Genomic DNA, 15649 nt, shown 5'->3' with positions numbered 1-15649 from the left:
ACCTAGTGGGCTGGATCCAGTCTGTGAGCCATATTCTGCCCGCCCCTGCCATGGAGGCTACCGCTGTCAACTATTCTGTTAGTGACTACTAGTGAAATACATATTAAGATCCACTTATCTCTTAACATCTCTAGAATATGCTGTACATAATGTTATTTAGTTGCAATTAATTTTATGTAACTTCGTTCAGACATATTTTAACAGAAAATTTTTTTTCCATCTAATAGCATACACCAAAGAAACAGTTTTTTCCCTCCTATTAATTACTATATTGATCATTAACAGCTACAAACATTGTGAGTACCATAAACTCCACACTGCCCTGAGTAGATTAACTTTTACTGTATAAAAGGATAATTGTTTTTCCTTTGCATTTTGACAATTTATAATGGCAATGACCTTAAGTTCAAACATGTTCAGGAGTTAATGATGGCCTGGGTTAAGGGCACTACTCTGCTATTTCAAATGGCCATCAACTCCTATCCATCTGTCATTACTGCTCTTGCAATTAAGTTTTTATTTTAAGGGACTACTGATCAGTTCTGAACCCAAATTAATGTTTCAAAGAAAAATTAACTAAATTTTGTATTCTGATTTATTTAGCTCTAGAGAGAATAATCTGCAATACACAAGATTACCTTGTTTTTATGTGACAGTTGCATATCAAAAATGCATCAGCTTTAAAGGTTTAAGGATAGTCTGCATTACTAACCAAGAGTTGACGGGTCATGAAGTGGTCTTCGGCGTGAATTTGTGCCAGAAAATGGGTAATATGGTGTTCCAGGTTTTCCTGAGGATGACAACTGACCTGGGCTTCCAAGGCCCATATCCGGTCGAAGAAGACTGGACTGTAAAACAAACAGTGAAAAAGGAAATGTAAGCTGCATCTCTCTCCCCCTCTCTCTCTCTCTCTAAGCTTCAAGTTAAGTTAACAGATTATTAATTATACTCACTTCTACCAATTGTCACCATTTATTCAGTTTTCAATCAAGGTCTTAAAGTTTAAAAGACAATTTGTTTTACTATTAAAAAATGTTCTGTCCTTACAAGTTACACTGGAAAAGAATAAGCGTTGCTGCAATTCATGAAAAGGAACATAACCATTTATATTTAAAAGGTGTGCCTACTAATCTGTACTAAGCTGTGAAGAAAATCATAATATTTTGTTTAATTTACAATGTAAAAGGAAAACAATGCATTTGATTAAAAAAATATGGTGTGAAATTAGAACCTATCATTCAGATTCTGTATTTATGCACTGGTGTATCTATCGGTACACAAAGACATTGTCCTAAAGAGCCATCTAACATGCAGGCCTAAAATGTATTTTGATTAAATGCCCATATGGAATGTTGAACATCCTTTGTTCTGCAGTTTAACATTAAAATAAAGCCCAAACTCAAAAAGAACTCTTTATAAAGTAGATGCTACTGAACAGAAGAAGCCTGTTCACTATGGCAGCGACACTAATCATAGTTTCTCTTCACATATTAATATCCCACCTCGCCTTACACACTGCATAAACCATTTTATATTTACAGTTTTGGCTAGGTAAAAAAAATTATCTTTATGGCAGCATCAGGACAAGTGGTATTTTTTTTTTTCAATACTGGTTCAGCACCTGAAACCTGGTACTTATTTTGTGTTTTTATACCTTTTATATTATTATGTCTGACATTAAATCAGAATCAAGGATGAAAATGGAGCTACAAAAAGAACATGTAAAAAAGATTTGCCTGCATGTGTGCCTAGATTTAATCTGTGCTTGCAGTATCCAAGAGCTCAACTGGACAATAATGAGGGAGGCCAGGCCGGACCTTGACATTTTTTTTTTTTAAACTACTTCAGTTTCCACAGCAGTTTCTGGGCACACAAACTACCATGTTTACTCACACAGCACATGCCCCCAAATAAGACCTGTATCCTCCTTTCAGAAGGCAGAGTGAAAAAAAATTCTTGCCAGCAGCATAATGGGACAGCGGGAATAGGAGAGAGCAACAACCTGTGACTGCTCCATTAACTCCCTAGCTGCTGTCTGGCTGTGAACAACTCTTCTCTCAGCAGCAGTGTCTGCTCCAGCAGTGGCTTGAGGTATCCCCTTAATGGGGGGACAAGGAAAATACCCCTGCAGGCTCTGAAGGGATATCCTCAAGGTGCTGCTGCAAACACACAGCCAGCCAGCAGCAATGGAGTTAACTGAGCAGCTACAGGCTGTTGTTCCCTGTTACTGCAGCTGCCTGCCTTCATACTGCTGGCAAGCGATGCCCAGGCAAAAGCTCCCATCTCAGCAGCAGCTTCTGCTGCAGAAGCCTTTCCTGGGGGAGAGAGAAAGTAACACTGCACGTGCTGTATGGGGGCGGCATAGTGAGCACACGGGGCTCCCTACCTGCTGGCTGTGGACAGGAGGAACCCTGCCTGCTCACTGCGTTGCCCAGGCAGTGTTACTTTTCCTTTCCCCAGGCTCAGCTCCGTGTATTTCTAAAGGAGAGAGAGGAGAGAAGATTCTATTTTGTTTTAACCTTAAGAAATCACAATTTTGATTTTCACCGTTGAAGGGATGAAGCTGGCAGAAGTTTCTTGGCAGTTCTCTCTTCCAGTAGTTTACTGGACAGTGAAATGAGCTTGAAACCAGCAAGATTAAAAATAACATCTCCTCTTTAATAATGTCTATAATGGCATCAACTTAAAATGTGAACTGGTAATGCTGACATGTGAGTTTTTTCTATATAATAGTTTTGACGATGTCTTACAGAAAATAAAGCAGCAAAAAAGAAATGAAGCTGTTTAATTTCCCTATGTAAGTCATTTTCAAAAAACCTATTTATTTTGTTTTTGATTAATATAAAGGGCTATTTTGTTTGCAGTGTTCCTGAGGCTAATGATTAGGACTACCTGGTTTTACCAAGCGCTAAGCAGAGGTCCAGCTGTATTTAACCTATTTAGCACGTTTCTAAGAGTGACCATTGTGTGGGGAACCTGGACAACTTTGTCACTTATCCTAATCACCACGCTTTCCACCTCATGGTTCCCAGCACTCTCTAAATTCTGCAATCACAAGTTTACTTCTGCAAAAGCATGAAGGCATGAGGGCATTCACGAATAGCCCCTTAGTATTAGTAGTATAAGTCCACTAAAGAAAAATCTCTCGTTTGGTTGGTTATAGTAGGGTTGTCAGTGAGTGGGCTCTAGCACTGACATGTTACAATAATGAGACAGGTCCAACCACAGAAACTGAAAGCTAGCCTGACATAGCAATCAATGGAAGAGTCACGGGCTTTGCTCCCAGCAAGTCTCAGGTATTGTGTACAGTCCAATAGTGCAAGCAATATTGTGTAAACCTACTCTAACACAGTTATTCTTCAACTACTTTCTTCCCACACTGCTACAATTAAATGAAGCACATCAAGCAACTCTAGTTAAATATTATAATTTTTCCTTAGACTGACAAAGTAAAATAAAAATAGCTGTCATTAGTTCATCCTATCGATCTTTCTGTCCGTCTGAAACGACTGAGAAACAATATTGATTAGGACTGATCCTGTCCTAAGGGCATCTGATGGAGAAAGGAATATACAAGTACCACTGAGAATATAATGGCTAGGAAAGAAGCTTTGTATTATCAGTACTAGGCTCCTCTGGACTAACTGCCTGAGGTGTCTTTGTAGGCATCAGTTCACTGAAATGATACATAGCTTAGTTCTTAACATTCTTAATACAGAATGTTCAACTCTTCAGTTAACCAGAACCTCATCTGCTAAACACGTATCCAATTACTAAAAAATAATCAATGATCAGTTATCCTCCTGAAACAGTGACTAACCCTGCCTGGATTACTGTCATCACAGATAAACATACATCACTGTTAAGTATCTGTCTCTCAAAACATGATAATTCATTTGAAAGCATTTTAAAATAGTTTTTAATACATAACAAATCAGAAACCACACAAATAGATTTTTGTTTTAGTGAGTCAAGTGATTCAAAGGCTCCAGTTCCAAAGACTGACAACTGGTTAGCTGAGAGGGGAGTGTGAGGAAGATGGAAAGAAGTCAGCTTGGCTGTGATGTTTTTCAATATCTGTCCTTTCAGCTAATCCAAGAAACAGTCATGTTGACACCATTGCAAAAATCAGGGAAAGGTGCTACAGCACCCAATGGCTAATAAAGTCTTTCGATGCAGGGTGCCTCAGCAAAAGAGGCCTCAGAAGGATAAGAAAAGCATGAATCCCCTCTTCAAGTATACAAAATAAAAGAATCGCACATGCATAGTAGTACACAATTACATCTAACTTTATAAGACGAAACAGTTTTGCATAACAGCTCTGTATTAGACTGTCAAGTTAGCTTGCATGTGCAAATTAACCGCAAGGATCTGGGTTTTCTGTTTCCCGTGGAAAAAGGGAGGAAAAAAATGCAGATTTTTCCCTTTACTCAAGGAAAACGCGGATTTTTCATTTTAATGGAGAAACCCATGGATTTTGAAGTTTTGCAAAGAGGTCTCTTCAGGCTGGCACAGTTCCATCAGGGGCAGGTGCAGGCTGCCCACTGCAGGCATGGGCTCCCCACCCTGCTGCCTTCCCCCAGGGCCTCCACAGCCCAGCAGGTGCAACCCAATGCTGTAGGGCAGACAGGGGCTGTGCGGCGAAGCTGCTTGCTGCTGCAAGCCCTGTGCCACCCTGTCAAGATGTGACCTGTGCCACTGCCGCCACATGGGCAGGGGATGCGTCACCAAGGCAGCATGGAGCTTGCAGTGGCAACAAGCTTCCCTGCACAGCCCTGCAGCACTGGGTCACACCCGACAGGATGCGGAGGCCCCAGGGGATGGCAGCAGAGTGGGCAGCCCATGCTTGTCTCTGCCCCATGCACAGATCTGGGGGACATGGGTCCCCCTTGCCCCCCTGGGAGTGTGTGCAGTACCAGAGAGCCAGTCCCACCCCTGCCTGGGCCAAAAGCTGGAAGGCAGCAGAGGTAGAAGCCGGGCTCTGCGCTCCACTCCACTGCAGCAGCTGCTGCCTCTTGTGGGGGGCAGGGGGGCTGTGAGTTGGGGGCAAGGGGCACCAGGACCAGCGGGACTGTAGGGGGGAAGAGGCTGGGGTGGGGGAGGGAGTGAGGAGCACTGGCAGGGCCAGGGGATCTGTGGGAGTGAGGGGCCTGGACCTGTATCCTAGTGAGGTAAGGGGGCAGGGGGAGCGCTGATTTTCCATGATAAAAGTCCCAAAACCAAATAGCAAAATTTATATGCATTTAGAATTTATTTTATTACTAGCCAGCTGCCCATCAAAAATGACTGCAGGGCAGGGCCAGGTGGGAACACAAGCCTGCATCCCTTCCCCCACCCCACCTCGGGACCACTCCCCCTCTCCCTCCCCACTGCTGCTTCGAACCAGGGCAGGGCCAGGGCTTCTGTCCGCCTCCCCCCCGCCACTTCGGGCTGGGGCCTGGGCCATTCCCTCTTCCTCCCCCACCGCTTTGGGCCGGGTCTGGGGCCAGGGCCATTCCACCGCTGCTTTAGGTCAGGGCTGAGGTGTTCCCCCTCATTCCCCCCCAACCCCTTTGGGTTGCTTCCCGCCTCCCACCACCACTTCAGGTCAGGGGTGGGGGCAGGGGCAGCACTGGGGCCGTTCCCCAGGGCAGGGCCAGGGCTGATGCCCCTCTCCTTCCCACTGCTGCTTTGAGTCAGGACTGGGGCCCACAACCGCAGCAGCACTCACAATGGCAGTGGGGCACAGTCACCAGTAAACCCCTCTCCCCTCCCTGCTTTCCTCCCTCTCCTGTTCCCTGCCACCTCCCCTCCCTGCTGCTTGTTGTTCGGGGGTGGGGGGGAAGGCCCTGGCCCCTGGCTCCAAGGAGCAGACTTGGGGGGCAAGACCAGTGCTGCTGGCCTTGCCCCCCCTGCTCTGTCACTTCCATTATGGCAGTGCTCCAGTCCCCATCATCTCCCTCCCCGCCAGCCCCTCAGTCCCCACTGTCATGGCAACATTCTACTGTCTATCCCTGCCTGTGTGGGGCACTCTAATCGGCTGCCAAGACAGCCAATCAGAGCACAAATAAAGCGTTAGGCAGACAGACAGACTGACTTGGGCTTTTATAATATTAGATAGTGATTGAACCACTGGTAGGCTTTCAGGTTGCTTTAAAACTGTAACTATATCAAGACAATATTATGTACAATTGATACCTACCTACATACATACAAACACACACATATACATTAGTGGCCTTTCATTATAATCACAGATTTTGGGGTTTTTAATCAGACAATTTTAATTTATCAGGGAAAACCAGGATCCCTGATTAACAGTCTAATTCAGTGGGGACCAACCTTTTTGGAAGATGTTTCACAAATCAGCCCTGTGCCCTCCCCACGCGTCACTCCTAATCTGCTTCTCTGTTTTCTGCTACCTGTCCGATCTGTGGTTGTGTTGCCAGTCCCTTTCCTGATCTTCATACACACCACAGGCTGGCTCACACTCTTGTTTAAAAACTACAAACTAACAACAACATAAATGAAAGATGGAGAATTTTAGTTTTCTGAAATTATGTTATCAATTTAAAGAAAATAAATTAAATTGACATTTGTCTTAACTGAAACCCTATGAGCCTTGGTTAGCTGACAGAAAATAAGATTCACGGTAACCAGGACGCTCTAAGAAATAGGAGAGCTGGTTCAACATCTACTTTTTCAAGCATCAGCAAGGGATTTTCCAGAACTCTGAAGAACACATACAAGGTAAGAAAGTTGAGTCCATTTCTTCCATCAAGCAACTGTATCAAATTTGAAATCCCATTGGGGCACAGCTAAAGTTTCACCATGTTGACCATTTTGTAGTAGGGAGATGTTGTTCCAGAATAGCGTAAAAGGCAAACATTGTTAGATGCAACACACCTTTTGATTTTCTTACTTTTGTGACTGTCAACTAAATTAAATTACAACTTTTTTTTTTTTTTGGAGGTGAGGGGCATTGGTTTATATACTAATTTAATAAAACACAGTGATGATGTGAACAGTTATGCTCCTCTAAACTGACATAATTCAGTCTAGTTAAGTTATATATGTCCCACGTACTTTTAGAAGTAGAAAACCTAGTAGAAAATTAAAATGCTAGCAAGTAATTTCCCAGGAAATTCCTATTACATTACGCACCTTCAGGCTTGCAAAGGAGTAACTCAGGTGAGTTGCATGGTATTCATCAGGCAAATCAAGATAAACAGCTAAGACAAGAAATGTTGCACTTTTAGCTATTCGGTTTTCCAATTTTTGGCAACTGAATAAACAACAGACCAAAATAAGCATTGAATTTGGAAAACACTGACATTTGTGAAATTATATTATGAGGTAAATTCATTTTAAATTTAAATTCTAGGGATATATTCGCAATTATCAGCATGTTGTTAAAGAATCCTATCCTGCGAATATCATTAGATAGTGATGTGAAATACAGTTGTTACCATTTTGAGAACAAAGGGACCTTGAATGAGTAATCAATAGCAACTGCCAGCAATGAGGCATTAATTATGATCTTCTCTAGTGTTTTGTCTCAGACAAGGTTTCATTAAATGCATTGTGCTAACCTGTACGGTTTCAAATCATTACCAATACATTTGACCATATGTATTTTCAGGGAGAGAGAGAGAGTGCAAGCAAGCAAGAGAAAGTGAACACCTTGAAAGAAAAAAAATCCAAGTGATGTATGAATACTGAACATTCTTTTTCTTGCTCAATTTAGAGAGAATAGCATGGATTCCTAACAAAATCTCTCAGGAGAGGATTCTTTAACGACATGCTGATAATTGAGAACATATCTCTCTTTTTTTTTTTTAAATGTCCAGATCTTATAATCTCAGTGTAGTCTCTTGAAAATTTAATTATCATTCTCTATAACTAAAGTGTCATGCAGGTTTGAGAAGATAATGACAGTCATCCATCAATCGCATCCTGCCAGTGTAATCAGGCTAATCTAGCTCACTAGAGTAAAAAACAGCTACCTAGGGTACTAAATACTAAAGTGCTGCAACATCATAAACAAAATAACAGACATTTAGTTTTACTATCCTTCTTAATTAACATTAACACTGAGAAATACCAAGATCTGAACATATTCCTCCTCTCTGTAACACTAAAGCTTTTTTAGTACTACATCAGCTGCCTCCCTCAATATGTAAACCTAAGCAGACCCTGCTATTAAGGGTGTTTCTATCCCTAAAGAAGGGGAAAAAAAGATGGAAATATTACAGTAAGTAGCTTTTACAAGAGTCCAAATCAAAAGATGACGGGGGGGGGGGGGAGATAAAGGGAGGGATAATGTTTTTGTGTTTATTCCGCATTTAAATTACTAGAAAGCATGCAGGCAATACAGCTATTTTTACATGAATACCTCCCCTCTCCAGTGTGATGGTTGGTTTCCATGCACTGGTTCCCCAAGTGGTAAGATTGCAAATGTTGTTGTAGGCTTCTAGAAGCAGAACCCTGCTGCTGCTGGTATCCAATCCCTGAGGTTATGCTGGCTCAGCTTGTCTTTTGCTCATCCCCCCAGGGTGAGGTATTTTTTGCCTTGCATACTGAATCCTGGGAATTCATTACTAAATACTGTGATTACAGTCCTTCCCCCTCCCTTTTGAATCTTTTTGCTACATTATGAAAGGAATAATTTGAGCTGCTTCCTTTGCCTGATTATACAGAGGAAGCAGTTTTGTAAGGGGCTAGGAAGTGTAAGGAGGAGAGGAGCAGCTGAAAGGGTATTCATTCTACTTTTTGTTTTTTTAGGGAACCTGGTTTCTTTTTATGGTTATGAGATATGGGCACAAGAAGTTGACTTGGTCATTAAAATACAAGGTTTTTTTTTCTATCAGCTGAGTTCTAGTGTTTTAAAAATGAGAATGCAAATATATTAAGGCATTAACACAAGCTTTACTTTTGTATCAAGTCATTCTCTCTGCATTTTTTATATATATATAATTTTAATACAGGATCATTGCAATAGTTTTTGCTTATTTACTAGTGAAGTTCTGTTTCTTTTTGCCAGTAATGACCAAGAGGAAAATCTTCAATCACTAACTACTTTAAAGTCAGACTCAATTTAAAGTAATGATGGTTCAAATGCTTGCAAGAGTAGTTCCAACATCATCTAAAGGGCTTTTAAAATGAGGATAAAGTGGAAAAGAAAATACTATGCACTGTTTCAGCAAGTGGCCTCCAAATCAGTATGTTTAATGGTTTGGACATCAGAAGCAGGAAATTAAAATTAGTCATGGCTCAGCCTAATATCTACAATGCTAGATTTAAATAGCTTCTTAATATAATATTGTAAAAAAGAATGAACTGAAGCTATCAAAGTTACCTGCACCAAATGTGCACTTGACTTACGTAACTGAGATCATTGCTGCGATTCTGCATTAACATAGACTTTTGGCTATAGAGATAGCGTTTATGAAAAGTTTGACTGTGTGCACACAAACCAGCCAGTCCTTAACAAAAAAACAGAAAAAGAAAGAAGCCATCAAAATGTTTTATTTTACAAGTTCAAACACAGGTCTGCACAATGCCTATGGTAATTTACAAGTCACATTTATATCTTCCTGTCTTATGCTGGGTTTCCTCAGCAGTACAGTGATGAAATAAAAGATGACACTTATACTTAAAAACCATAGAGGCTCTGCTAGAAGCCTGTAAAACCTATTATTAATGTGACAAGGAATGCCCTCTAGTGGTGAAATGCAACTAAACTCCCAGAAATACTTTGGATTTGTTGCACCAAATAATTATTAGGTCTTTCAATCCCCAATTCATGCATGTTCTCTTTTATGAAGCCATGCATATTAGTGAATAGTCAACCATTAGGTGCAGTGTTCCTTCAGACAGCTGACCTTTAAAGGTTTAAACTTCAGGTGAAAAACAAGCCTAATACTGAAATGGTATTTGTATTCAGGATCCCATTATAAATATTATAGACAAACTCAGAAGCATGAGTATAGAACACTTCCATAAAATGTACATTGCCCTTTCCTTGAGGTCTACAGAAGTCCTAAGCTACGAATCTTCTGTAAATAAATTTTCCATGTAGAATGAGCTGAATGGCTTGGTTCCCCTTCTGGTATAGTCAGGAGTGGCCAGCTGGTCTTCTGCTTCTATTCAGCTTCCTTAGGATATTGGTTTGAAGAAACATTCCCCCTTAAATACTTCTACTGGGGAAGTAGAAGAGGGCTTCAGAATAGTTGATGATAGAGCAGTTGGAGGCAAGCTAATAGATGCACAGACCAAGGCAGTTCAGGGAGTTCAGCAGATCAGAACAGCTGCAAAAGCAGGGACTGCTACCACTGGAACAATGTCATAAAATGGGCTTAGCTAAGACTGCCCTGCCCCCATGCATTTCTTTGGACTCTACCGTGGAGAGGAAAAGCACTCTCCCTACTTTGGAGGCAGTAAGATACAAGTGATATCAATCTCTTCCCTTTGCTATCTAAGGCCTGGGGAACCAGCCTCAGAGAGGAACCAGTCTCTCAGGCATCAGCCACCAGAAGTAGACACAGAAGCAGCCAATGCAAGGACCTCCAGACATTCAGAAAACTTTACAGTTTGGACTTTCTTTGCTCTGTTCTGACTGACTGTGCATGCTCCAGCCTCTCTCTCACTACCTTCATTTCACCTCCAATTCATCTTCCCTGTCAACTCCAATTCATCCCTCCACTCCCAATTCCCCTTTAACATCCCCTCCTCCATTATTTTGCTTTATCCCAGTGGTTTTCAACTTTTTTCAGTTGCAGACCTCTTTGGAAATTTCGAATGGAAGTGTGGACCCCTCTGAATTGTAAGTGTTGTTATCTGTGTAGTTTTGATTGATCATAGTAATCTTTTGTGGACCCCTTAGACATAGTCTGCAGACCCCATGGGTCACAGACCAAAACCACTGTTCTATCCCAAGTTAAACCCCCACTGCACAGAAGTCATGAAATTAATTATATTTGCTGTCATCACATATGTTCACTCTGCTAACATATTATCCTTTTTTCTTCTCTATCCATTCTGTGTAGATTATAAACTGTTTGGGAAAGGAGTATCTATTAATCTGAGTTTGAACAGCACTTAGCACTACTGGATTGTGCCCTTCTTGGTCAGTCCTGTAAAAAACACAATCAGTACTGAAAATCTGATTTTCCTGGATTGTCAGCTCATAGGTGAAAGAGACCTGGGATGAGTCTGAGATGCAAGAACCAAACACTCTGGGCTGAACAACATATGAAGCTCACCAAATAGCACAGACAGTTCTATTTGGTAACACAAGATTATGTTCCCTGGTACTTATTAAACTCATGTAACAGGCATAGTTCTCCTTATTTTTATTTATTCATTTTTCACATGTGTGCTCACAAGGACACCCTGAAAGCATACCTTAAGAAGGGTGGCATCAACATTACAAACTGGGAAGTGTTGGCTCGTAACACAGGTCTCAACGGTGCTGCACCATACATCAAGCTACAGCCCACCTTGAAGTGAACTGTTCTGCTTAGGAAACAAAGGAACAGCAGAGGAAGGAAAATGCACAACATCCTGGCCAAAAGCTGTGTCTTCCCCAAGGCCTCCCCCCATGTCATCTTTGTGGAAAAAACTTGCAGAGCAGGGATTGGACTCTTTAGCCATCTTAAAACTCACCAATAATTCCCCTCAGCAGACATCATCCTCATATTGAGGGATAGCTGAAATTATTGCATAATTTAACTCCAAGCAAACACAAGCTCATAAAGAGATGCAATACTGCATTTAGAAAAGTTTTTAAATTCATCATCCATCTCTAAAGAAAAGTGTAGAAAGGAAATGAGTAACTTAGTTTGTTACTTTCCTAAAGATAGTCAAGATGATTCTTCCCAGAATTTGCTCCCATTTTATAAATAACATCCTTCCTCCTCCTCCTATAACTAATCTGTAACACCTGCTACCCACTTTGCTCAGGGATGTCTTCCCTGATTAACTTCAGGTGGTCACCTTTAGCACTGGAGAAACCTAGCCTCTGAGCAAGTACATCTTTACTTTCTTAAATGGTCATGTCTATGAGAAAGCAGGATCTTTATCTTTGCTGAAAAATAGGAGGCATTCTTGTGCTACTGGCAGAATAATTCACCTCTAATAAGGTATAATCAAGACAAGATTAATAGTATGCATATAACTAAGCAAAATAAAGCTTGGGTTTGCAAATTCAGGTTGGTCTAAACATAAACCCTTTTAAAGGAGTATCACTGGGCAGAATCCAGAATCACTGCATTAGTTAAAATTGTGCCAGCCTTTCTTCTATGAACACAGGTTTCTAGAGATTTACAACTGAGTTATAAAAAATTTGATTTTGGGCTGACACATGATATAAAAAGTGTCAGCCAAGAGCAGATTAAAAAGAAAATTTACAAAACAAAATCAAACACATCAGCTTTTAAAGTTATATTAGTGTTAAAAATACACACACACACACGCACACACACAAATCCTAGGACTTTTTGTACTTGTAAACACATGGGTGACTTGTACTTAAAAAGACATTATGATCTCAATCCAGTTTCTGGTGCCACATGACACAAAAATATCTACTGCTACCACAGATTGGCACGTATCACTAGAACAAAATTCACATGAAAAACAATGGGGAAAAAGCATGGAAAATGAACTGCTTTTTATTCACCTGTGCAGAGTCTAACATGTGGGTAGGCTTTTATTATTTATACTTTTGGAGTACGTAGTCATTATTTTGACTTAATACGGTAAGCACTATTTATGTAATGAGTGCTGCTTCATGTTTTTAAGTAAAATGTAAATACTCCATAAATTTAGATTTATTCAAGAAATGGGATATCTGTTGGCTGTTGTTATGGCATTTATTTCTACTAAAATCCCTTGGAAAAACCTTATATAATGTCTCATCCTCCCATTGTATAAATCTAACATATCTGAAGTTATAACACCCCCAATTTAAGACAAGACAAGCAGCCATACTCGCACTCTTCTGCCTTCCCACTTGCTTGTGTTGCCCTTCTCTCAATCCCCTAGTTTGTTTTTCTGGTAACATTATAATGGCATATAAATGCATGACACACCCTAGTATAAATTTCTGGTTATCCTTTTTAATAAAGAAGGTTTAGCAGGGATAAAAAAGGTTCAGAAACAAGCAATGAAAATGATTAAAGATCTGGAAAAAGATGACTTCTTTATTGCTAGAGAGAGAGAACAACCGATACGTGAAAAGAAAACACAAATACTAAAACAGATGTAAAAATGCCACAAAATAATACACAGGAGTGCTCAATCTATTTTTCCTAAGTACAGAAAGAAGAGAAACTCAATGAAACTGAAAGCCAATATATTTAAGTGATGCAAGAAAACTTAAAAAAAAACTAAGAGAACTCATGATATAACTTCTTATGGCAATTTACTGGCATATCCTATCCTTGAAGAGAAGAGCTCAGAAGACATAAAAAGAAAGACTGGATATTAAGGCCGTGCAAAGCTTCAGTAGCCAGTTTGGTGTGGTGGAGATTTGGCTCAATTCGGTGACCGAATCTCTGAATCTGAATCAAACTGAGAGACCAATTAAAAGCTCTGAATCAAACTGAAAGATTCTGAATTGATTCAGAAAAGATTTGGCCATAGACTAAACAGGCAGCAGTCCTCACCGCGCCTTCAGCTCATAGCTCATAGTTGGAGTTAGCTCATAGCTGCCTTCAGCTGTTAAGTCTGTTGTGGTGGGTAGGAGGGAGGAAGGAAGGGAAGTGGCAGAGAGAGGGATTGGGGCTGGGACAAGCTGCCCAGCCAGGGCAGAGGGCACAGGATTCGGGGGGGGGGGGGGGAGGGGTGCAAGATGCAGGCACGGCAGCGCTGGGAGCAGGGGCTATGACCTGCTGCCACTTGCCCAAGCAAGGTGGGGGGGAGATGCAGGAGCGGCTCGCTCTGGGCAGAAGGGGGCAAGCAGCAGAAGGGCACAGCCCCTGCTCCCAGTGCTGCCACACCCACATCCCGTGCTCCCCCCACCCCAGCTGGGCAAGAGGTGTCAGCACCCTTCCCCCATGCCAGCTGGGCAAGGGGTGGCAGGGCAAAGCCCCTGCTCCCAGTTCTGATGGTGGTGTAGCAGAACTGGGAGTTGGGGCTATGTTCTGCTACTGGTTGCCCCCTTCTGCCTGGAGTGAGTTGCATCAGCATCACACCCCCCACCCTAGCTGGGCAAGTGGCAGCACGGCATAGTCCCCGCTCCCAGTGCTGCCACACCCACATCAGTGCTGGGAGTAGAAGCTCTGTCCTGCCCTTGCTTGCCAGCTGGCATGTACAAGTGTGCACTGCCACCGTTTGCCAGCCAGTATTGGGGGTTGGGTACTGGCCACTGCTTGCCAGCTGGGGCAGGCACTGCCACTTGTCCAGCCAGTGCAGGGGGGGTGCAGGCACTGCTGCCGCTTGACAGCTGGGGTAGGGGGGTAGGTGCTACCACTGCTTGCCCAGCCAGTGCAAGGGGTTGGGTGCTGCCATTGCTTGCCAGTCAGGATCAGGGGCAGACACTGTTTCACTTGCCAGCCAGTGCAAAAGGGGCACAAGGGGGCAGGCACTTGTGCTGCTTGCCCACCTGGAGCAGGGGGGCGATCATTGCTGCTGCTTGCCCAGCTGGCACAGGGGGGTGTGAGATGCAGGTGAGGCAGCGCTGGGAGCAGGGACTATACCCTGCTGCTTGCCCCCTTCCAGCCAGCATGAGTTGAATCTGCATCCTGGCCCCTTACCTCCCCAGCTGAGCAAGTGGCAGCAGAGCATAGCCCCCACTCCAAGGACTGCCAGACCCACATCCTGTAGCCCCCCACCCTGGCTGGGCAGCCTGTCACTAAATCACTCCCTCCCCCATCCTAAACCCCAACGCACTTAACCAGCTGGAGGCAGCTGTGTCCAGCATGGTAAGGACTGCTGCCTGTTTAGTATATGGCCGAATCTCTGAAGCAGTGCCAAATCTTCAGATCCGATTCAGCCGAATTGAATTGGGACAGTGATTTGAATCTCCAAATCAAATCACCGTCCCTCCAAATGGGCCAAATCTGAATCCAAAGTGAATATTTGCCGCTTTGCACAGGTCTACTGGATGTTACGAATGAGAACATCCAGTTACAGTAAGTCAATGTTAGTTTTTCGGAAGGGCCCTAAATGACAACACTCTGGGGCATATACCAGTTACTAACTGGATCTAGATAGAAAAGCCCTGTGATTTTATATACACTGCATATATTGTTCACTAGTTTTTGTACCTTACATGGTTGCAATGGAACAGAGGTGTAATTAGCGGTTTGTATGCCCTGACAGAGATTCCAGAGACTTTTTTTTTTTTTGGGGGGGGGGGGGGGGGGGGGGATGGTGTTAAGCACCTGAGAGCAGCAGTGGAGAGAGATGGAGGGGAGGGTTGTAAGTGAAGGCAAGCACCACAGTCTTACCTGACCATAGCTGCTGCTGTTGGAGTTAGCTTCTGGCAAGCTGCCTTGGGCCAGGGGCAGGGCCAGCTTCTTCCACGCTGCCTCACTGGGACTGGGACCAGGACCAGCTTCCTGCATGCTGCCTTGCAACCCCAGGGCTAGGGTTGCTTCTGTGCACACTACCTGGCTGCAGCTGCAAGGATGCAGGCTATTACCTGTGGCTGGTGCTTCCTTAC

At 42.8% G+C, this 15649-nt stretch overlaps 1 protein-coding gene across 18 annotated transcripts in view; it reads right to left on the bottom strand.

Moving 5' to 3' along the window:
* Window positions 1-15649, bottom strand: part of TCF12 (transcription factor 12) — a 322678-nt gene that overhangs the window by 78324 nt on the left and 228705 nt on the right. For 10 of the 18 annotated variants that reach the window (XM_090028814.1, XM_090028822.1, XM_090028823.1 and 7 more), the window contains one exon: window positions 713-848. In XM_090028814.1, the coding sequence (XP_089884940.1) occupies window positions 713-848 (136 nt within the window). Of the gene's footprint in view, window positions 1-712; window positions 849-2386; window positions 2479-15649 lie in introns of all 18 variants that reach the window. The other 8 variants (XM_090028813.1, XM_090028815.1, XM_090028812.1 and 5 more) reach the window with 1 other exon arrangement.

This window comes from Crocodylus siamensis, chromosome 15 (assembly GCF_052110815.1).
Source record: "Crocodylus siamensis isolate JL-2025a chromosome 15, ASM5211081v1, whole genome shotgun sequence".
NCBI lineage: Eukaryota > Metazoa > Chordata > Crocodylia > Crocodylidae > Crocodylus > Crocodylus siamensis.
Note: the sequence above shows the minus strand (reverse complement) of the source record. Positions and strands in the feature narration are given on the sequence as shown.